Source organism: Sparus aurata, chromosome 19 (genome assembly GCF_900880675.1).
Source record: "Sparus aurata chromosome 19, fSpaAur1.1, whole genome shotgun sequence".
Taxonomy (NCBI): Eukaryota; Metazoa; Chordata; class Actinopteri; order Spariformes; family Sparidae; genus Sparus; species Sparus aurata.
Window position 1 is genome coordinate 29,439,914 of NC_044205.1, and position 24,091 is coordinate 29,464,004.

At 41.2% G+C, this 24,091-nt stretch overlaps 2 protein-coding genes across 2 annotated transcripts; both read right to left on the reverse strand.

Moving 5' to 3' along the window:
* Nucleotides 1-1,173: 1,173 nt before the first annotated feature.
* LOC115569887 (NACHT, LRR and PYD domains-containing protein 14-like) lies at nucleotides 1,174-18,218 on the reverse strand. The gene is made up of 8 exons (XM_030398093.1): nucleotides 18,112-18,218; nucleotides 17,764-17,916; nucleotides 14,076-14,180; nucleotides 12,187-12,422; nucleotides 9,550-11,371; nucleotides 8,236-8,409; nucleotides 1,743-1,919; nucleotides 1,174-1,509 (listed from the first exon to the last, which is right to left on the reverse strand). The coding sequence occupies exons 2-8, from the start codon at nucleotides 17,913-17,915 to the stop codon at nucleotides 1,284-1,286; spliced, it is 2,892 nt and encodes a 963-aa protein (XP_030253953.1). The 5' UTR covers nucleotide 17,916; nucleotides 18,112-18,218; the 3' UTR covers nucleotides 1,174-1,283.
* A 1,336-nt stretch (nucleotides 18,219-19,554) lies between these two features.
* LOC115569974 (checkpoint protein HUS1-like) lies at nucleotides 19,555-22,682 on the reverse strand. The gene is made up of 6 exons (XM_030398229.1): nucleotides 22,489-22,682; nucleotides 22,062-22,169; nucleotides 21,850-21,924; nucleotides 21,392-21,491; nucleotides 20,379-20,513; nucleotides 19,555-19,970 (listed from the first exon to the last, which is right to left on the reverse strand). Exons 2-6 carry the CDS (start codon nucleotides 22,074-22,076, stop codon nucleotides 19,888-19,890), a joined length of 408 nt encoding a protein of 135 aa, XP_030254089.1. The 5' UTR covers nucleotides 22,077-22,169; nucleotides 22,489-22,682; the 3' UTR covers nucleotides 19,555-19,887.
* Nucleotides 22,683-24,091: the final 1,409 nt, after the last annotated feature.

The following is a 24,091-nucleotide window of genomic DNA, read 5'->3' on the forward strand; positions in this document are numbered from 1 at the left end:
CCCAGCCCTACGGTAAAGGTCCTACATTGAACAGTAAAACATCAGCTGTAGTTTCTGGACTTAAGCAGAGGTTCTGGTCTGTATGCAGACCACATGGTTACTAAATATAATGATGGTTCTCTGAAATAAGAGCCTTCGGTCAGACTGATCTGAGAGCTGTGACAAAGATGAACTGATGAGTTCTTCAGTGTTGAAATGAGAGAACAAACACTTTGAGACAGGGCTGGGCGATTACGCTAAAAATAATCACGATTATTTTGATTGATATTGAAATCACGATTAATAAACACGATTATTCACTGATTTCAAAAAAGTATTTATTGAGCCATCAAAACTCAACTTTAAATATAACTTTTAGAAAAACAACCAAATAGATTAGTAACAAGTAAAAAAGTAAATGATAATAATATTTGTACGTTTGCGTGATGGCAACACGTACCGTGTTGACCAGTGTCTTGAAGCCTGGGTTGCTAATTGTACTGATAGGGCCTCCGTTATCTCTCGCTGTCACCGGGAGCCGTTGGGATATGGAGCGGCACTGTAAAGAGTGTCCTTAATGGAGGACTGTGCTGCGGTGGCTGTGGCTGAAGTTGATGCTCTTGCACTTTTTTGGGTTTTTTGCCCTTTCAATACTTTATCATAAACCACTTCATGGTTAAATAAATTTGTAGTGTTGCCCTGGGGTGCAGACATGACGGTGTGACAGACTTTGCAAACTCCTTCTGCTCCACATCCGACGATTTGAAGCCAAAATGTCTCCAAATTACCGAAGTTGTCCTACCTTTCTTTTCAACTGAAGGCTCAGGCTGCTTATCTGCCATGTTGTCAATCGCTCGTTCCACAATTGATCAACACACTCACTGCTGCAGCTGCAGGCGACACAGGTGCGTTCACTGTGCTTTTACAGCGCAGTAATTTGCATACACGACGCGTGGCGGCACGTTAATAGTTTTTCTTTGATTACAGTGTTTTCATGATCGTGAGAAGCCAAAATCGAAATCGCGATCAAAATTCGATTAATCGCCCAGCCCTACTTTGAGATCAGATTTGATGCTCCGACAGTTTGATGAATGAGGACACTGTCTCTATACATCCTGTGATGCTGTCAGCTGTGATCAGCTTTATTTCCTGTAGACATGAACACAACAACAACAGTCGTCTTCACATCAACTCAAACACACCATCACAACAAGCTTCTGGCTCGTCTGATTGGCTGACTGTTCTCCTCTCACAGCTTCACTGAGGAAAGCAGGAAATACTGGATCTTTACTTTGATACTGTGTTTAGTACAATACTGCTGAGACCCGCATGAACTGACTCCAACCCTCTGCTGACCTCAGAGTCTCCAGTCTACAGTCTGGACTCTCCTTCAGATCACACAGCAGCTTCACTCCTGAATCCTGCAGGTTGTTTCCATTCAGTTCCAGCTCTCTCAGATGGGAGGGGTTGGACTTCAGAGCTGAGGCCAGAGAAGCACAGCTGATCTCTGACAAACTGCAGCCACTCAATCTGAATAAAGAATAAATGTTAGTTAAGAGGATCTTTTATTAACAAAGGATCTTCTGTTAACAGATTAAATCAAACATGAATTTACTTTAACAACTAAATGAATATTTTCAGTTATTTTAAAACATGAAAATATGAACAAAAGGAGATTTACAACTTCATGGATGTAAATTATGTATGAATGTAACTCAAATATTTATTGAACAATACAACAGTAACAAAATCCGTGAACTGACCTCAGACTCTCCAGTCTACAGTTTGGACTCTGCAGAAAATCACACAGCAGCTTCACTCCTGAATCCTTCAGGTTGTTGTTGTCACTCAGCTCCAGCTGTCTCAGATGGAAGGGGTTGGACTTCAGAGCTGAGGCCAGAGAAGCACAGCTGATCTCTGACAACCAGCAGCTCCTTAATCTGAATAAAGAATAAATAAATAAAATGATGATCCATCAATTTATAATCTAATCAGATGCATTCAGGTTTTAAATGTGTAGCTCATCATTACTGTGTCTCATCAACGAGCTTTTCTCTAAAATGAGTAGAGTGACTTTGTCATTGTGGATCATCATCAGCCTTCTACAGACATCATCCACATGTCAGCACAACATTCATACAGCTGTTCATGTCAACAGAGATTAATAACAAGTTGCTGTAGAATTCTAAAATGGCCAATATGGAAACATATTGTGGCAGTGGGGTGTGGTTAAGGCGGCGGCTGCTGGAGGAGAGGGAGGAGTGGCTCAGCTGGTGATCAGACAGCCGGACAGTATCAGGGAATCAGTCAGCTATATAAGCACGGTTGTAACCTGGTTCTGATCTCTTGCAGTAGGCTGGGTCCGAGACTGGAGCGGAGATTGGCAGACAGACAGCAGCTGAAATCCAACCCTCAGCCATCAGAGTGATGGCTGTTCATTTATGTTTGATTGTGTTTTATGCTGAGCCACGTTTTTCTGCCTGACCCCAAATAAACGGTCAATTCACCCAAGAAACGCTGCCTTCCTTCCTCCCTTTCTTCCTTCTGCCCTGATGAGCCATGAGCGGTGAGGCTGTGTGTTAAGCAAATAAAGCACTTAAGTAAACGCAACACTTGACAAACCTCTTATCCACCTGTTCCAGCACTCAATCCAATTTGATTCAATAGGCTTTATTGGCATGACATTTTACATGTGTTGCCAAAGCACAATCACAACAATAATAACAATAATACTATTCAACAGAACAAAATCAATAACTTAAATGACAAAAGAGATAAAACAATATATGTACATGTAATATAAGTAATATATATATGTATATAACATAGATATACCATTTATATAAGTAAATATAAATATATAGGCAGCATAAGCAATCAAGCTAGCATTAGCACACAAAAATAATGCGAGTGACAACAAAACAGATAACAAAAGCAAATCAACTGATGATAAAATAAAATAAAGAGATGTTGAAATAAACTGAAGAGATATCTATAGTTGGGATAATATAAATAGTGATAATATAAATAAGTAAAATGATAATAAATAAATAAATTAAAATAAAAGGAGATGGTGGCAGTAGAAAATTTTAAGTATACTTATAAATGTCTATCTGACTATATATCTATGTCCCACTGGTTGTCTCTTTTGTTGTGGCAGGAAGGGACATATTTAGCAGCAAACACTGCACATTCTTTGTTTTCCCCAGAAAGAGGGGTAATTTCTCTCTTTCTGTCAAACCCCTGAATCTGAGGCAATGTTTTTCAAATTGTGGAAAGAATTCCTCTAATGTTTCGGTATTTGTGACATCGTGTTGTTCAAGTGTAGTTCTGTTTTTACAACTCCCTCATTACAGTGACAGCACAGCCTGTCCTCTCTGGGGAGCAGGTCTGATGGTGTCTGCCCTTCTCTACTGCCAGACTATGGTCACTCAGTCTGTACACTGTCAATGTCTTTCTCAGGTTGTTATTAGTTACTGTGGTTAGGTACTCTGCCACATTATACTGTTTAGGGTCAATCTTTTGTTTTGTATTGTGAGTGTGTAATATCATTCCAATAAGTTGTGTATTTTTCTTTAGTTATAATTTGGTTAGGTCTAATCTTCTGAGTGATAGTGTAACTGCTCTGAGGCTGACCGGGGTTTGGGATGTCAGAATGTGAAAGGGCAGACAGCCTCAGGACCAGTTGGCTGAGGGGACTCCTTTCTATGTTCAACTCCTGGTAAGCAAGGGCTTTATAATGGTAAGAGGCAGGTTGCCTGTTTTAATATGGCTCCAGAACTTAATAGATCTTTTCTGAATATTTAGAAGTAAAGGATATTGGCCTAATTTAGCCCTGCTTGAGTTTGGGGTTTTTCTTTGTACCCGGAGGATACTTTTGCAGAACTCTGTATGCAGGGTTTCAATTGGATTTTTGTCCCATTTTGCCCAATCATGTTGTACTAAGGAGCCCCATACCTCACTGCCATACAATGCAAGTGGTTCTATAGCTGATTTAAATATTTTGAGCCATGTCCTAATTGGAATTTGGATTTGAACTGAACTCTTCATGGCATAGAAAGCCCTTCTTGTCTTCTCTTTGAGCTCCTTCATGGCAGAGCAGAGGGTTCCTGTGGAACTTATTTGTAAGCCCAGGTAAGTATATGTATTTGTTTGTTCTATGTGGGCCCCATCTATTTTAAATGTTGGGTCATTTCTCTGTGACCTTGATCTTTTTTGGAAGGTGATAAGTTTGGTCTTCTTCATGTTAACTGTCAGGGCCCAGTTCTGACAGTACTAATGGAGAAGATCCAGGTTCTGATGAAGACCTTTAGGGTCAGTGACAGTATGACCAGGTCATCTGCATAAAACAGACACTTGATTTCTATATCTTGAAGAGTGTGACTGGGTGCTGGTGATTGTTCTAATAACAATGCCAGTTCATTAATATAAATATTGAAGAGGGTGGGGCTGAGGTTACAGCCTTGCTTCACCCCTCTACCCTGTGGGAAGAAGTCTGGGTGTTTATCTCCAATTTTGACAGCCAATTTGTTTGTTTTTTTCATATATTGATTTAATTACATCAAAAATCTTCCCCCCATACCACTTTCTATTAGTTTAAAAAGTAATCCCTCATGTCCGACTGAATCAAAAGCTTTTTGGAAATCAACAAAGCATGCATGAATTGTCTCTTTGTTTTTATTTACGTATTTATCAATTAGTGTGGGTAGGGTGAAAATGTGGTCAGCTGTTCTATAGTTTGGAAGGAATCCAATCTGACTTTTGCTGAAGACACTGTGCTTGGTAAGGAAGTCTATAATTCTTGAATTTAAAATACTGCCAAATAACTTCCCCAGGTTACTACTTACACAGATGCCTCTGTAGTTGTTGGGATTGAATTTGTCTCCATTCTTAAAGATGGGTGTGATCAGCCCTTCACTCCAGCTTTCAGGGAAATTACCCACACTTAGTACCAAGTTGAATATCTTTAGTATAGCCAATTTGCATTTTCTGGCAGAATATTTCAACATCTCATTTTAAGATGCCATCAGGCCCGCATGCTTTTTTGGGCTGCAGAATCTTGAGTTTGTCCTCCAGTTCTAATTCTGTGATATGGTAATCCAGTGGGGTTTGATAATTTTTAATAACTCTTTCAAAATCAATTTTTTCTGAGATCTGTTCTTGATTCTTTGGATGTTTTCTATAGAGATCTTCAAAATGATTTTCTCATGTATCTCCATTTTGGATGGGCTGTTCGTTGTACCGTTAATAGGTAAATGAGTTCCAATGCTCCCAGAATTGATTTGACCCTAGAGACTCTTCAATTGTTCTTTTTTTATTCTCAGTGTGTTTTTATCTTGTTTTAGAGTCTCACAGTAACTAAGGTGGAGCTCCAGGCTGTCTGGATTCCTGTGTTTTAGATTTGAGACTTTTCTTAAAGTCTTCCTGACGGTTTTACAGTCAGAATCAAACCATCTCTCCCTGTTCATTTTCTTTGGTTGTTTTGTTTTGCATTTTAAATTTGATAATGAGGCCAAATGATCGAATATGTGGTTAATGTTTACCAGACACAGCTCTACAACTTCTGGATTCTGAGGGTAGCTCTGGACCAGGAAGGAGTGTGGAAGAGACTAGATTTCTTCACTGACCATTGCGTCCTGGTATTGTGCCAGGCTGTTTTGTGGCCATCTGTATCTTTTCTTTATTTTGTGCAATTTGCATGGCTGAGAATATGTGTTACCTGTGTCGGCTCTTTTCAGCTATGAAGTGATCTGAGAGTGATCTGATTGAGAGCCTTCACGGTGAAAGAACAAAAACCTCAAAGAGGTTTGGTCTAAATCTGTTATAGCATAATCAACAGTGCTGCTGCCAAGGTTTGAACAATACATATACCGTCCAAAGGAATCCCCTCGCAGCCTTTCATTGACTGGACAGAACCAGCTCTCTGCAAAGCTGTAAGACTTGTTTTCCACTCCTGTGTGTTTTTGTCATAATTATTCCTGTTGGGAAGGATAGGGAAGTTAAGGTTAGTTCCAGTGATGTAACTGTCACCTTCACTACTAGTAAAGTCTAGCTCCTCGCTAGTTCTAGCATTTAAATTTCCAGTGATCAGCACAGATCCCTGGGCCTTGAAATGACTGATCTCTTCTTTTATGGTTGAGAAAATCTCCTCATTGAAATATGGAGATTCTATTGGGGGAATATAAATTAGACATTAAAAAAAATGTGTTCTCAGTGGATATCATATTGTTTTTCATGTTTAACCAAATGTGATGCCTCCCTTTTTTCATTACTTCTATTGAGTTTGCTAGTTCTGACTGATACCATATCAACATTCCCCCTGAGTCTCTACCCTGGGTGACTCCATTTAGTTTTGTTGATGGGACTATAAACTCTCTACAGTTAGGGGGACAACCAGTGGGGGCACCTCCTTTGCACCAAATAAAAAAGAGTTTAAACCCTGAATATTCCAAACAGACATACTAAATGATTTCATTGCAACTGTAACAGATTGTCATTTTAAAAAGAGAAGAAACAAATAACTGGTGGTGGTGGTGCAAAAGGTCTGGGAGGTGTCGAGGTCCTGGGTCTGGGGTTAATTTGTGCAGACTGGGTATGGCTGCTGCTCTCCTGAGGGCTTTGTTGAGGTTGTATGTACTGCTGCCTGGGTTGGTAGGCTCTCCTCATTGTGCTGATGGCCGGTCCTGAGAGGTGCCTCTCTGTTGTTAGAGTGTTAGGGGTTCCTGAGTTTCTCCTCCTGTTGAGTGTTCCTCTTCGGTTCAGTGTCGCATCTTTCAGTGTCTAAGTGAACCATGGAACTGCTTCCTTGAAGAGGTGTACATGGTCATAAAGATCATGTATACTGAGAGAGGGGTAGTGGACAACATGAACGTTTGGCCATAGTTCACAGTCTCTGGAGATGCTGACATTCACTCTCTGTATTGTGTGTGGGGGGAATCAATGAATCTTCCATTTGAGTCAATCAGTAGCACGATATCTGCTTTTGCAGTGGGACTATCTGATCTAAGGGGACCATCAGAGTGTGTGGTGTGGCTGCTGGACTCTGGCTGCTTTGGTTGAGAGGGGGGATCATCCTGCTGGGTATTCTGGGAGGGGCACACTGTGTGTTGGTCAGTCCTCAGTGGCTCAGACTCAGTCAGGGAGTTCACCTGTTCCTTCAGACCATCCAGTGCTCTGTCCCTGTCTTTGAGTTCCTCTGTCAGTGCAACAAGTTGACTCTTGTGGCTCTCTCTCCAGCTTCAGTTCTCCCAGAGGTTCTTTTAGAGCAGCGATCTCTCCCGTGACTCTCTCTCTCTCTCGTGGTTTAGCTCTCTCACCTGTTCTGATAGTGTAACAAACTCTCTCCTCTGGCTCTCTTTCTCTTGCTGTATCTCTCTCACTTGTTCTCTCAGAGTGGACAGCTCTTTCTCGTGGTCTTCTCTGTCTTTCAGTAATTGTTTTTGATGGATGGTTTGGATCTTTTCTTGCTCTTTTCTCATCTGTTCCATTTGCTGTTGTTGTTGTGACCAATGAGCTGAGTTTTGGTCCATCTGATTTAAGACCATTTCCCTGAGCTGCACCAGCTCTCCTTCTAACTGGGTGAACTGTTCCTTCAGGTCTGTAAAGGAGGTCTGATGTGGAGGGGTCAGGTTCCGCTCTGTGTCATGGTGCTCCTCCTCAGTTGGGATGCTGAGACAGTTGGAGGGTCTGTTTCACTGGCATGAGGCTGAAGTTCCGTAGGAGAGGTGTTTTCTTTCACTACCAGATATTTAAGTGCCTGGAAACTGTCCTGGAAAGGCTTGAGATACCCCTGTACCATATAAACTTATAAACATTGACAGTTGTCATTATGCTGTCAAAGTCGTCTGGGTCCCTACAGTCTTCAACTGCCAGTACTCCTTGTTGCCCTTTTTTTCCACTGAAGGGTGATGGCTTTATGTATAAATGTAGATGTTACACTGTGTCCTGAAGGTTATGTATAAAAAGACATGCTCCTTTTAACTTTTCATACATAGATGTGTCCTAAGAATTTAAATATTCATTTCATTTTGCAGCACAATAACAGATCAATCCTTCAGTTTCTGAACTAACACCAACCCAGTTTGAGTTCAGACTGAATTCTGAATCAAATGTTCAGACTGACAATCCTTTAAAAAGAGCTGCGTGATTTGTGCTCAGATAAACACAGAAAACAAGAGAACTGAAGGAAATTCAAAACTTCTGTGACAGATTTAAATCAGGTAGATATACAGCGTATAAGAGAATAAATGAACTGACTTCAGAGTCTCCAGTTTACAGTTTGGACTCTTCAGTCCAGAACACAGCAGCTTCACTCCTGAATCCTGCAGGTTGTTGTCACTCAGGTCCAGCTCTCTCAGATGGGAGGGGTTGGACCTCAGAGCTGAGGTCACAACTTCACAGTGAATCTCTGAGAGTCTACAATAAGCAAATCTGGGATGACAGAGAAAAAACTATAAAAATTCTTCATTGTAAAAATACACGCTGCATGTTTAATCTCAAAGCAAATGAACATGAGTGGCTGTGATCAGCTGGTCAGTTATTGAGTCTGAGCTGGTCAGTCACTGATCAGCAGGTCTGTGGTTTAAAACTGAGCACCTCCTGTCCACATGTCAAACCCAAACCAGCAACGTGATGAACAGAAATCTGAGGCTTTAGACAAAAGTGTCCATCAAACAGCTGTAATGTAAAGTGTCATATTCTAATAACCAAGATGCTGTGATTTGTTTGTTTAACTCTATTTTAACATGATGTTGATTAACTGTAAAATCACTAAGTTGTAACTGCACTTGTATGTTTTTATCTCAGTTATGTGCTCGCATGTGTTTAACACAAATTTGATGTCACTCTGCATTTCATCTACCCGTTAATTTATCTAATTTTGCATTAATAGAGCTAAAATGTTAATAAAACAATATATTGTAATATTTAATGGCAATATACTTAATTGATTTCCAGCTCTAGAAATCTGTATTCTGAAATTAATGATTCTTGTTTTAAACGGGCTGTGAAAGCAGACAACCTCCTGTTTTTTGCTCTGAATCGCATCACATAATCACTGAAATTCATTTTTAGGCAGAATTGTGATTAGAGTCAGTAGGACAGACAGGATGACAGAAGCTTTTCCACGTATAACTGCAGCATTTCTTTCCTCATATAAGTTTCCCTGATCCAAACCTCCAGCTCCATTCACAGAGACGCCGGCTCGACTCTGTGGTTCCGATTCTACCTCTGGAGGCGGATCAGAAACTGTCAAACAGACGGTGATGCAGAGAATCGCTGCATGATTCCTGCACTGACAGGGCCGTGTCTCCATCATCCAAAGAAACACAGTGAGAAGATGTCAGAAGTTAACAGTGTTCACTAGTTTCATAGATAGAAACACAACAATTATTTTTATTGACATTTCTGAATGAACACATGTTTAATTGTTTGATAAAGAAACAGGTTAAATACTAATTTAAGGAAAACTTTTCCTATGTGGAGGTTTTAATCGTACATGTGTCTTGAGGGAGGATCTCTACTCTAACACTGATGTTGGTTTACAGTCTTCATAATCACATCTGGACTTACCGAGCAATTCTGCAGTTCCTCACAACTGGAATCAGTCTCTGTCCTCCCTCCTCTGATGTTTTGTACTTCTTCAGGTCCAACTCATTCAGAACCTCCTCTGACATCTGCAGCATGTAGGCCAGAGCTGAGCAGTGGATCACAGAGAGTTTCTTCTTTGTTCTGTTCTTTGACTTCAGGAACTCTTGGATCTCCTGATGAACTGAGTGGTCGTTCATCTCCATCAGACAATGAAAGATGTTGATGCTTCTGTCAGGAGAGATCTCATCACTGTTCATCTTCTTCAGGTTGTTGATGGCTCTCTGGATGAGTTCTGGACTGTTGTCTGTGTGACCCAGCAGGCCTGCTAAGAGTCTCTGGTTGGACTCCAGAGAGAGGCCATGAAGGACGCGAACAAACAGGTCCAGGTGGCCATTTTTACTTTTCAGGGATTTCACCATTGCTCCCATCAGCAGGACATCAAGTGTTGAATCAACATGTTTCTTTCCCAGAAAAGCCTTAATTACCTCTTTGTTCTTGTTGGTGAAACAGTGGAACATGTAGACTGCAGCCAGAAACTCCTGAACACTCAGATGAACAAAGCAGTAGACTGTTTTCTGGAAGATCACACTCTCTCTTCTGAAGATCTCTGTACAAACTCCTGAGTACACCGAGGCCTCTGTGACATTAAGACCACAGCGCTCCAGGTCTTCTTGGTAGAACATGATGTTTCCTGTCTCCAGATGTTCAAACGCCAGCCTCCCCAGCTTCAGAAGAACTTCCCTGTCAGCCTCCGTCAGCTCCTGTGGACTTGTCTCACGTCCCTCATCGTACTTCTGCTTCTTCCTCTTTGTCTGAACCAGCAGGAAGTGTGAGTACATGTCAGTCAGGGTCTTGGGCAGCTCTCCTCTCTGGTCTGTAGTCAACATGTGGTCCAGAACTGTAGCAGTGATCCAACAGAAGACTGGGATCAGACACATGATGTGGAGGCTCCTGGAGGTCTTGATGTGTGAGATGATTCTGCTGGACAGATCTTCATCACTGAACCTCCTCCTGAAGTACTCCTCCTTCTGGACGTCAGTGAAGCCTCGTACTTCTGTTACCCTGTCCACACATGAAGGAGGGATCTGATTGGCTGCTGCAGGTCTGGAAGTGATCCAGACGAGAGCCGAGGGAAGCAGCTTCCCCTGGATGAGGTTTGTCAGCAGCACGCTGACTGATGACTTCTGTGTGACATCAGACACAACCTCATGGTTGTTGAAATCCAGTGAAAGTCTGCTTTCATCCAGGCCGTCAAAGATGAAGAGAAGTTTACAGACAGCGAGCTTCTCTGCTGTCACCTTCTGTATTGTTGGATGGAAAACATGGAGCAGCCTGAGAAGACTGTACTGCTCATCTCTGATCAGGTTCAGCTCCCTGAACGACAGCAGAACCAGCAGACTGACATCTTGGTTTTCGGAGCCCTCTGCCCAGTCCAGAGTGAACTTCTGCACCGAGAAGGTTTTTCCAACTCCAGCGACGCCGTTGGTCAGAACGACTCTGATGCATCTCTGTTGGTCAGGTGAGGCTTTAAAGATGTCGCAGCACCTGATTGGAGTGTCATGGAGGGTCTCCATCTTGGAAGCTGTCTCTAGCTGTCTCACCTCATGTTGCGTATTAACCTCTTCACTCTGTCCCTCTGTGATGTAGAGCTCAGTGTAGATCCTGTTGAGGAGGGTTCCACTTCCTGTTTCATCACTTCCTGTTCCATCACTTCCTGTTTCATCACTTCCTTCAGTCACACGTTCACATCTCCTCCTCAGACTGATCTTATGTTCATCTAAAACCTCCTGCAGAACAACATTCACTGCAACAGAGAAAAAAGGGAGACAGAAACAAAAGTTGACAAGTCTTTTTCTACAGAAACTCTGCTGTCTGAGATTTCTAAGGCCTAATGGCTCTGAGTGAGCAGCTCTGAGAATAAGAAATAGCTACTGAGCTGCCAGTCTACTGGACCACACTGTCTCCATACGACAGTGATGATGAAACAGGAGCTGTCACCAGTTTTGCTAAATTCTCTTTGTAGGTCTGTGTTGGTTCTAAATGTGTTGAGTTAGCATCTTCAGGGGCCGTCCACATGGACGAAAACGATCTTTTTTTCCTCCGTCTTCCTCGGCATCGTTTCAAGAATATTTGTGTCCAGGCGGATCCACTGAAAACGACTGAAAACGCTGTAGTTCATATTCCAGCCTATAGGTGGCGCTTGAAATTCACCAAAAACGGAGAAGAAGAGACAGAGCATGTGCATAAAGCTTGTGTGCTGTAAACAAACAGGAAGAAGAAGAAGAAACCAAACACAAGAAGAAGAAGAAGATGAAAACGGCGAGTGCAAGGAAACCAGAATCGTTTTTGTGGACCGATAATGAGGTCGAACTGCTGCTGCGACTCACACTCGACTACAAGGCGAGTAAGTTGCAAGAAACACGAACACAAGCAGTAGTCCGCCATTGTTGTTGTTGTAGTGAGACGTCGCAGGGTTCAGGGGTCGGAGGCTAGAGGTCGAGGGTCGGCGCGATGGCCTCATCGTTTCAGAAAGTATGTGGATTCGCCGTCCACATGATTTTCCTACAAATGTTAAGAACTTTGTGACTCATGTACAGATTATCTATCATACAGTCTTACTTTGTACAGTGTTAGTCTGACTGACTGTCTGCAGTCCAGCTCTTGTTCTGGATCTTTCTCCACACTGGGGACAGGAGGAGTGTTCTGATGAAGCAGACTGGTCCCAGTATGAGGTGATGCACTGTCTGCAGAACCAGTGTCCACAGCTGGTAGAGACTGGATCCTTCAGGACGTCCTGACACAAAGAACAGCAGGACGGCTGCTCCTCCACAGAAACATGCCTCCTCTTCCTCTCTCTGTGAAGATGAACAGATTCTTAACAACACATTACATTACTGGTGACCAACTGCTGCCTTGCATGTTGAATGCAGCTCTTAATCTACATGTGATGCTTCTGACCACATCCTGATATATTTCTAATTAACTTTCTAATCAAATATTACACATTAGCGTAACTGGGCAACAGCTGATCTGCGAGCGGCGGCTGGACGAGAGGTTTACTTTCGATAAAAACGAAACTTAACTCTCCGTATCCTTCCGCATTAGCGCTCATGCATAGGTATACAGGGGTTCTGCAGTTGAGAAAATGTAGTGCCAAAAGAAAGCGCTGTCTGACGGCGATGTAAAGTGGTGTGAATTTTACCTATACAACGTACACCTGAACTGATGTAACATTTTTTAGGTGAGCCTTGTTTTAGGTGGTTAATTTAGCTTTTTCTCTGGACCCCGTTCACTGCAGTACAAAGCTGAGCGTCTGGGCTGGAGCGGCTCTCTGCTGCTCCAAACTGAGGCTGCGCTGATCGGTGATTAAGGTAGGAAACAGATCGACTATAGATATGTACTTTATATGACCCCACTTCAAAAAACCCGAACTATCCCTTTCATGTTGTAAACACTCGAGCAGAACAGTTTAATTGGACACTGCAATGATTCCAGCAGACTCTGGATCAGTGCTGTCAGTCTGATATTTGAGCTAAAGCTAAAGAATTAGTCTGCACAAAGATTATTCACATCTCAGCAAATTCATCCTTCATAATTGATCTTTTCACAGCTGTACTGCTTTCAACTCAACATTAGTGGCAGACGATAGAGCATCTTAGATAAAGTAGATTAAAGTGTCAGAATGAAAACTTCACATACTGTCAGCTTCTGTATTTAAAGCCACCTGAGAGATATTTCAATGTTTCAGTTCTCAGCTGCAGTGAAAACTGCATGTTTCCATCATTTCTTTACATATTTTGAGCCTTTGAACAGGAAAACATGAAACAGTGAATCTTCATCATGTTAGCTTAAAGTGAAAACCATCTCTGATGACTGTTTCTGTCTGAGGGTCCAGGTTCATTACTGGATTACTTCATGAACTCTACTGAGGTCCTTCATGAACTCTGATGCCTTTCTTTACTGTTCTCCTCTAGTGTTGCAGCACTGACGAGTCCACAGTGCAGCATCTGGAAATCCAAGCAGACTGAGAGTCGTTCCAACAAGGTGAACAAAGTGAGACCAGCTGATCGCGTCACGTCACATTCTTCCAATTACAACTTGATTCATATCTCTCCAAAAATTCAATCATGTTTAATAATCTCTTTATACATTTTCTGTGTGAAACATGGAGGCAGCAGCTGCATTTCATTGTGCAATTCTGTAATGTTGCATGACAATAAATCTGAACCTTGAACCTGCACTTGGTTCACGTTGCAAGTCAAACTTAACTTGTGCCAAATTTAGTATCTACTGCTGTTATTTCAGTGTGTCAGACACATATTAAATCAACATTTAGGTAAATATAAGGAGTCAGGAACAGATCAGGGTTTAAACTGATTTATCAGGACATCTCTACTGACTGATTAATAAAGACACTGTTGTCATTACAAAAACAAATGTCTATCATTAGAAAACATTTAGAAACTGAATCATTTTCAGGTCAGTTTTCAGGAGAAACAGTCTCTTACTTTGTGTCTGAGGGTCCAGGTTCAGTACTGAAGTATGGAGGTTCATATCTGGACCGGTCACTCTTCAGAGACAGACAGCTGGAGACTGGAGACTCTGCTCTCTGTCTGTGGAAACAACAGAAGATATTTTACATAACGCACTTTCAGATGTACAGAGGTAACATTAACATGACATCATTAAGTTTATTTCTCCATCTGCATGTTCTCAACATTTTATCTGCAACTGGAAACATTTTCTTAAGAGTGAAGAGTTTCTACATGTAGACTACATGACTGAGGTTGATTTGATGCTCAACCAACAGAAAGAAGGGGAACAGCACTGATCCATATTTCAATGGATCTATATCATCTCAAATAAAGCTGATCAGACTCTGACAGGTTCTTCACTCAGCTGTGTTTTGTCCTCCTCACCCTGCTAATGTTGCAGCATTGCTCTCGTTAGGGTGTACAGATATTAACAAGTTCAATTTTAAACACCACGTAATATGAAATTTAAGACCAAACCTGTGATGGAAGTACACACAAACACCAGGGTTTCCTCTACATGTAATTGACTGTGGCGCACCGCCAAGGCAAAATAAAAGCCGCCACACCTTAAAAATTCAGGCATAAATAAAACTAGTGTTAGAGAAAGGAAATATTTTACCGTCGTCTTCCATCGCAGCCTTTGACGTTAACTAGCATGTTGGATATTTAGCTTGATAATTAGCTAGAGGATTAAAATGGTCAGTAGAGCACGGAGAATCCTGCACCGGTCTTATTTTGCAAACCCGCCCGAACCCGCCATATATATAACCGCATCCGACCCGTTTTCCGACAGTAGCACAAATTACATTCCGTATAAATTGATACCGACGTCCAAAGGAAAATTGGACGGACGCAATTTTTAAAAGTGAAAGTAAGCCAGCGTGGGGAATGGGAGTTCTGGGAGGGCGCAAGCACGCATTAATGAGCTCATATGAAATATAAATGCTTATCATTTGTGTCGCTAATAATGACTGATGATAAGTGACGCCTTGAAAATGGCAATCATAAAACCAGACCCGCCTCTCCTGGCGTGCGACCCGATCCGCATCTGTGTCCGACACAGTACATTATGTTTCACCCGTGCAGGACTCTGACTTGGATAACTCCTCTCTTAAAATAAATAATAAAAATATTTCTTTACAACATGAATCTTCATTCCAAGCCCATGCAGGGGAGTTCATGATTGCTGTGTGAGAGCATTAAAAAATGAAATTCCCTAAGTAGCCTATGACATAAGTATAAATATTACAGTATGATGACCCAAACTGTACACCCCAAAGTACACAATGTACATAAGGAGGCAGAGGTTAACGCTTCTGGATAATGGCCTGTGCTCCTGAATATATCTCTGCCATGTTCGCAGTATCATCATAATAACCTTAGCAAGGTTTTCTCCTGTGGTCACAGACACCTCATACATGCCAACAAATTCTTCATGAACTATCAGATCATGATCAACGTATCTCACACATACCGCCTCCTGCTTCTTTACTGACATGTCTTGTGTTCCATCATAGTCACAGAAAACTGCAGTTACCTGACCTCATGTTATCTGCAATATCACAAATTATCGTTTTGAACTTGGGGACATGTATAGTCAATTTGGGAACTCAACCATTTCCTTAGATCAGGGTCATCCTCAGATTTGTATTTTAATAGCTGTGCAAAATTTCCTTCACTGTCATCATGCCCTTCACAGCTAGACCCTGCCTAGGTGGTAGAGGGGCCCAAAATTGTAGTCAAGTAAGAGTATTGTTTAGGGATGTCCCGATCCGATCTGTAGGATCTTGATCGGGGCCGATCTGGGCATTTTTCCGCTGATCGGCATCGGCAATTTTGAACGTGGACCCAAGCCACGTAACACTACTCAGGCAAATCTTTCGATAAAGTGTCTGCAGTGTGGAAATAACTTTAGATTAGATTTAAATGTAACATCTGCAATACGACCGTTTCGCGGAGCTGCATTTAATACTACTCAGTTGATACGGCTTATAAAAACAAACTCTCAAAGAAGACGAGTTCACTCAAGCAATACAGGCAAAGACACCGAAGCAAAAAAACACTTGCGGATACTTTCAAAAGAAAAGAGAGATATCCTCGAGACAGCGACATGGCCGCAAATATTACAGAGAGCGTAATTAAATGAATCGCTCTGGATAACCAGCTCATGTTCGTGGTAGAGGATCAGGGTTTTCTTCGTCACCTGGCAATACATTATATTGACTCCACTTTTGAGTTACAACGTGCCGGTATGCGCACTAGTTTGGTGGGTCTCATACAGCAGAGTATGTAAAACAGGCAATCGAGGAGATGCTGACCGCGTGTGAAATAGACAAGCAACACGTCCACGTTATTTTACGCGATAACGTAAGGAATTTGTAAAACGCAGTGGATGATATGGAGGTACCAAGCGTGAGCTGCATCGCACACACTTCAGCTGCTGTACACGAGGGTCTGCTGTCACAGTGCAGCATCACACACTCACCTGCTAACACAAGGAAGGTGGAGGCCAATGTTGGAATAGCATATGCAGAATAAGAAAGGGCCACATGAAAGTATATACTTTGTTTCAACAAAATAAAAAAAACCTACTAAGGAACAGCTAGGATGCAGGTACTTTGTTTTTAAATGCAGCTGTATTATCCAGGAAAATATTAGTGAAGGCTGAGTATCGGATCGGGACTCGGTATCAGCAGATACTACATATTGAAAGACTCGGATCGGGATCGGGGTAAAAAAAACCTGATCGGGATTCAAGGACATCCCTAGTATTGTTACTTTAGAACAATATTACTTAGGTAAAGTAAAGGAAAGTAAAAAGTAGTCATCAAAATAATTACTTGAGTAAGAGTAAAAAAGTATTTAGTGAAAAAACGACTCAAATACTGAGTAACTTTTGAGTAGCCTAACGTCTGATTTATTAAACAAATAAGAACATTAATGTTATCATTCAATCAAAAATAATAATCAGCAAATTCATGTATTTTAAACTTTAACTACCACAAAAATAAATCAAATCTTTGCAAAAATAATATAGTCAAAGGAACACGAATACATTTATATTCTTACATATATCATTTTCTACCAAGAAGTGGATAACGTAGCCAAAAATGGAAACGTTACTCAAGTTAGAGTATTGTTACTTTAGAATAATATTGCTCAAGTAAAAGTAAAACGTATTTTGCAGTACAACAACTCTTAAGAGTACATTTTAACCAAAAAGTTACTCAAGTAAATGTAACTAGTTACTACTACCTCTGCACCTAGCAAGCTATTTAACATAGCTAACAGTTGTTAACTAGTTTAATTGATTCAGATCTCAACATGTCACTCCCTCTGTTCATAGTGCGTTTAAAGGCGGCTCGGAAAAACGCGTTTCCACGTGTTAAAACTGAACTGAATGGTTGTAATGGCTGTAAAAAGAGCGGGAGACAGAGGGCACAGACACGGACATGTCCCCCGCGTACGCCCATGACGTCATTTTCAGGTGAAAGTGGATGACGTAGTAGTGATTGTTGTGAAGCAGAAGTCTCGCCCAGCTCATTAAATCCGACCCATGTCTCCATGTCGGTTTAAAAACATTAGTTTTATTTTCCCTCTCAGGTGATCTCTGCTCACTCTGATGTCTAAATATCAGTTATCAGGAGAAACAGTCTCTTACTGTGTGGAGGAGGGTTCTGGTTCAGTACTGAAGCCTGGAGGTGGATCTTGGTACAGGTCATTCCTCCGAGACAGACGGCTGGAGACAGCAGACTCTGCTCCATCCTCCTCTTCCTCCACCTCTCTATGGCTCATGTTCTGGTCTGAAGTCATTCTGAAACATTAACAGAGAAGACGAGATCAGAATACAAGAGGAAAGAAATGTGTGTTCATTAGTCACCGACAACAGAGGAGGAAGTAGCTCTCTCTCTCTCTCTGTAACAGCAGACAGTCTCGTGTTTTATTCCTTCAGTCGACACGGAAATAACTGAATAACAGTAAAATAATAACATGTAATATGAGCACTCACCCTGAGTCTGGTCGCTCGGCTCTGTCCAACAAAATGAAGTCTGTGAAATCTGTTGTTTGTTTTTTTAACTTTCAGTTCATTATTCCCGCCCAGCTTTCACACAACACCTCCGTCATCACTGATCACGTGACTGTGTCTGTGTGTTTGCTGCTGACAGATCAGCTTTTAATCAGAGAAGAATCACAAATACTTTTTTGATCCACGAGTTATAGCTGCTCATATTCAAAGTCCAGAATACGCAGAAAAATAATAATAAAACTATATATAAGCAAGAACAACAAAAACAAAACATGAATACAAGAAATGTTCATTCTACTAGAATAAAATAACATATACAGAGTGATAAAGATGAAGTTGTGTTATTGCACAATATAGTATAATAATTATAATGATTATTACTGATTATAGTAAAGAGTTCTGAGCTGTTCACTGCTGTGACATCATCAACTTGTTCAGACTCATTAGAAACAGCAGACGGAGCTGCAGCAGAGAAGAAGGGAGGAGGAATAAAGTCTTCAGTCCACTGAAACTTTATCTGAGTGAATTATGGTCATGAAACTGAAACATGTTGGATATTGTCAGTATATGAACCTTTTCATGTCTCTCAGAGACCACAGACCTTTTTAGTTTTGGTATTTCACAGAGGTGATCCTCAGAGAGCAACACTTCTGTTATTTACCTTCAACAACTACAGATTTTACTTTATTTTATATATAACCAAAAGTATTGATATCTGTGATATTGACTTTGTATTACTTGGTGTCTGATCGAAACTACATTTTGTTCCATCCTTCACCCACCAGGTGACAGTAATATTTGTAATTTTATGATCCCTCCAAACAATGTTTTATCATTTCTGCTTAAACTTTTAAAAAATTAAGTTGGGTAATTCTTCTGTGTTACTCCTCGATACTTTTATCCTCTTGTTTCTTCTGATCCGCGTTACTTATTATGGATCAAGCAACAAACCAACTGCCAGAAAACCACAAATATGACGAAGTACCTTAGACCAGATTTTACCCAGTTAAGTAAAAGCGTCATCGTATGGAAGGGTCATAATTTGTCCCAATTTCCCTACTTCATCTATAAACACCTGCAGGTATTTAATAACGATGAAACTCACAGCAGATACATTTATACTGTGATCACCTGACCAGAACAAACCAATAAAGCGCTGATCTCACTTCCTGTTTGTTGACCTCAGGTGTTTCCTTATGATTCATTATTAGGATCCAGGCTCCAACATGTCCTGATCATTATTAAGCACCATGCAGTTTAAACTAGACTGTGTTTTTACTTCTTTAATGTCCAATTAAAGGGTCAGTTCACACAAATTACCCTGCACACATCACTGTGTTTTTGGAGGCTTTGAGCAGCACAGATGAAATTGAACTCACATCCTCTGTGTTGAGTGGACGTGACACCAAAACAATAAAACCAAACTAAACGCCAGCAACACTTTTAATGCAACAAAACATTCTCACATAAATAACATACAACATGTTCCAAATGATACTTTTCCTCGTCTTCCTCCGTGATAAATGAACATTTACCACCGTGTCCTTATTAATACCAAATGTCTGTGGGTCAAGTCTTCCTCAGTCGTCCTCAGTCTCATTAAAACGTGAGACAGAACATCCAGAGTTTTGTCTCGTGGGTTCTGTGCCGGACAACAATCTCTGCCATGTGGAGAAACGCCCGAAAACACGTTCACACGCCCATTTTTCATTCCCAAAACTGAGAGAGAAGAAACATGTCATGCTGTCTGCAGAGCGTCTACGCCACCGCGGGGATAAAATACTGCAGCGACACGTCTTCATGCAGCAGAATCAGGTGGACGACCCTTTCATGGACGATATCTGTGGGGACGAGAGGACGGCGTCAAATCCTCAAGTGGAGGAAAAAGTACAACTAACTAAACATGAAACTGGATTAAAATATGTGAAGTTGTTGCATGTCATCTGCACACAAAGGACACATTTAATTTCAATGTAATTAAATGATTTCACTGAGATTCCAAACAACAGAAGTCAGCTTTAAGAAAACAGTCTAGATTCATCACAGGTTATTTTTTATATCTCATGTAAAGCATCTCTTCCAGCTGCTGTTAATCCAGTTCAGAAGACACTGTATTGAACTCCTGTGATGCTTCATGTCAGCACTGATATCATGATTTATGAATAACTCCACTGTTACTGCAGACACATGACAAGATGACAGTTATTTAGCCTGCAGTGCACCTGGACGAGCAGCTGTGGGTGACTTACTGCACATGGCCTTGCTGGGGTTGACCTGCTGTCCCATGAGGAACTGCTGCAGCTTCCTGATGTCCACCCGGGCCTGGGCCATGTCCTCTGGGTCCCTGCTCTGAGACGGACCGCCATCCTGGGAGGCGTCATCACCTGCAGAGAGGGACGGAGGGAGATGAGGACAAAAGGAGAGAGGACGAAGAAACCAGTGTGAGCTCGTCCGTCAGCTGAGAGAGAGAGTTTTCTATCACATTTAACCTGCTGATATTTAAATACAAAGTGAGGTGAGGAAGCTCTGCAGAGTGAGGTATCAGAAAACACTGCCCGAGGAATTAAAAACTTTCATATCAGAGCTCATGATAGTCCATCGAGCTCCAGTCCGGTCTGTGTCTGCTGTGACACGTCAGGAGACAAAAGACCGACTCGACTGTTTCAAATCAAATATTTAACATTTTTAGTTTACAGCAGTATCAATGAAACTCCAGATGTTGTTGGAGATCCATCAGTTTTTCAAGGAGAATATTCTAATTCAAGCATGTTCCTAACAAAGCATTTTAAAAGCTTTCAAGGCTGTTTGAACCCTGTAGACGAGCAGAAACGCCCCCAAAATTATACAAATATGGTCAAATATATACGCTGAAGAAGTAGAAAAAGAAATTCATATAAACGTTACTGAGCAAACAAAAGTTAAACGAAGCAGCTTTGTGAGGTTCCACTTAGGAACAACAATGCTATGATTCCAATGCTAATGTTTAGCAGTTAGTACTGTCTTAATGTAGCATGTTAGCATTTTAGAATTTGCAATTTTTTCCAGGTCATAAATCAAAATAAGGAACACAATAAAATCATATACGTCATGACGGTGATAAAAGGATAAAGAGGATAGTCAAAGTCTTCATTACAATGTTTTCTCTGGACAACATGGACGTCTTAATCAAATGTCAGGGTGAAGTAGAGCGTGACGTGAGCGGATCATCCTCTGACGACCACGACGACTGTGTGTTAAAAACAGGAACAGGAACAGTTTTTACCCCACGGAGGGTTTCCCAGGTCTTTGAAGTGAGTGGTGACAGAGACCAGGTCCGTCTCGATCTTCAGGTTCATCTCTCCGTTCAGGTTGGCCTCCATCACCTGACACACACACACACACACACACACACACACACACAAAAATACTCAGTTTGACTTTGAGATGAGAGGCAGTCGATCTGGTCAGGAGGATCAGCGAGTTCACAGAAAAACACTGAGCAGCACTCGGAATCTTAAAACCACTCCACCTTCATCTGAGGAAGAAATGCTGTCAGATAAAATGCAGGAAACACAAAAAGATAAACCGACTTCACTAACAGCCATTAAACTCCTCTGGTGAATTCTTTTTCAGTCTTGTTCACCACATTCTGTGATTTTATTGTCCAGACTCTATATTTTAGGACATTTTTCTTTAATTTAAATTCAGATCAGAAGTGAGTGAAGTTTAATGTGATCGTACCAGGAAGTTGGAGAGGTTCTTCATTCTGTCCACGACGTTCTTCATCGTCTTCAGAGGAGGCAGGTAGATGCTGACCTGCGAGGACACACGTGTCAGCAGATGTCTTTCATGGCAGCTCACCTGGTTTCACTTGTTTTTGTCTAAAGGTGTGAGAACAGGTCACATCTCCACTGATCGGTTGAATATTAACACTTCATAGCGACGTCACTTACATCGAAGTCTGGCATGCTCGGCTCTTTGAACTCGTGCCAGAGTCTCCGGGGGATGACGTCAACCGGGACGTCGTGGGTGACGACTCTGCTGATGCTGGACAGGGTGGGCTGGACAGGACAGAAGGAGGACGTCACTCAGTCAGCTGTCTCAGAGCCTCAGAGGACTTCACACCGTGTAGAGTGTAAAATTAACTGTTTCTGTCTACTTTCAGGCAAGAATTAAATTTTAATTTTGTACATAATCTAAGTATAAAGAAAGAAATCTGTCTGTCTGTCTGTTATGCTCAAAGCTCAAGAACTGCTCAACTGTTTTACTTCACACTTGTTTGTTTCTGAGGACCAGAAGAAGTTAAATGTTGAATTTGGTGAAAAAAAGCAGCACATTCAACATAAATGTAAAAACATGAAATTAAAACAGATACTTTACCTCTGATGCAGCGTTCTGTCTGTCGTCACCAGTCTGGTCTCACTACATTTTTCTGTAAATTAATATCAGTTATCTACTTGATTACTAATAACAAACAAAAAACACATCAGTCGACCCGTAGAGGGAACATCAAATCCAGCTCATTTTTAGTGATTTGTCTTTTACAGAACCTGTTTTTCTGTAGAAAAATTCAAAAACACAATACATACGAGATAAAAAACAAACAGACACACAAACAAAACTAAATAAATTGAGACGCCGACATCGTCTCTCTGAACCAGTTCCAGATCAGCGGACAGAGAACACCGAGCAGAGTGACGCCTCACCATCTGGACTGACAAATCATTTCTGATACTTTGGAGATTTTATTGATTCATTTTAGGACAAAGACTTTCTTCAATTTGTTTTTTTGTAATTGTTTCTGTTACCTACAAATAAATATTGTTATAGAAAAGAATCCAGAAACTGATGAAAATAAGCAAAACTTTGATCTTCTTATGTCAGAAATAAAACCTGAATCCAGAGAAGTGATTAAACAAACGGACGTCGTTTAAACACGCAGAACATTTATAATAATATAGATGGAGGCGATTTACATCACATGAGATTTGAATAGTAAGATTAAATATAAAACATAAATTTTATATTTCTTAAACACTGATAATGACACTCAAGGTAACAGTTAGTACATGTTTCTTACTTCATGTCTAAAGGAAGTGAAAATGTTCTGATGTTCAGTGTGTGAGCAAAGTTTAAGACTGAACTGACTTTACAACTAAATCTACAGATATTACAGCAAATAAAAGCAACTCTGATCAATATGTCTTTTTTTAACAACGGATAAAATGACCATGTGGAAGTTAAAGTTTGTTGAAGGCGACAGATTCACAATGATGACCAGACTCTTTGGATTCTTTAGGTCACTTTCTGCCACAACAGTCTGGTCGGATCCACTCAACAAAGAAGACTTTAAAGCTGTCAGATACAGAACCTGCTCTGATAACAAACATACTTGGGTTCGGAGTCAGAAGCGTGTTTCAGTTTGGAGACTTCAGTGTAGTTCTGATTAAATCCAAACTCTTTTCTCCCCTTAAACTATTTTCTGTTCAGTTCTGAGAGAATCTGGTGTTGGTGGTCAGAACCAGAACTGCTTTTTCACATCAACTTCAAAAATATAATGTGGAAATAAACTGCAATTCACCATCATTCCACATGGTGGAGCTGCAACTGACAGCAAAAACAAATATCCAATTAAATATGTTGAAATATGAAATATGTTGTTGTTGAGGCATTTTGTGTTCAGAATATGTGAGAGAATAAAAGAATAAAGGTCCAGGTCCAGGTGGAGGTCCAGGTGGAGGTCCAGGTGGAGGTCCAGGTGGAGGTCCAGGTGGAGGTCCAGGTGGAGGTCCAGGTCCAGGTGGAGGAGGTGTCTGAGTGTGGAGCAGAAGGAGTGGAGGAGTGTCAGTGTGTCTGCAGAGACTGGGTAGAAGGACAGAGCAGCAGCAGAGCAGTCCAGATACACTGATGATACTCTGTCACATCCAGAGGAACACAGGGATGATGCTGGACTGGACATTGTGTGTGACAGTGGAGCTGATCT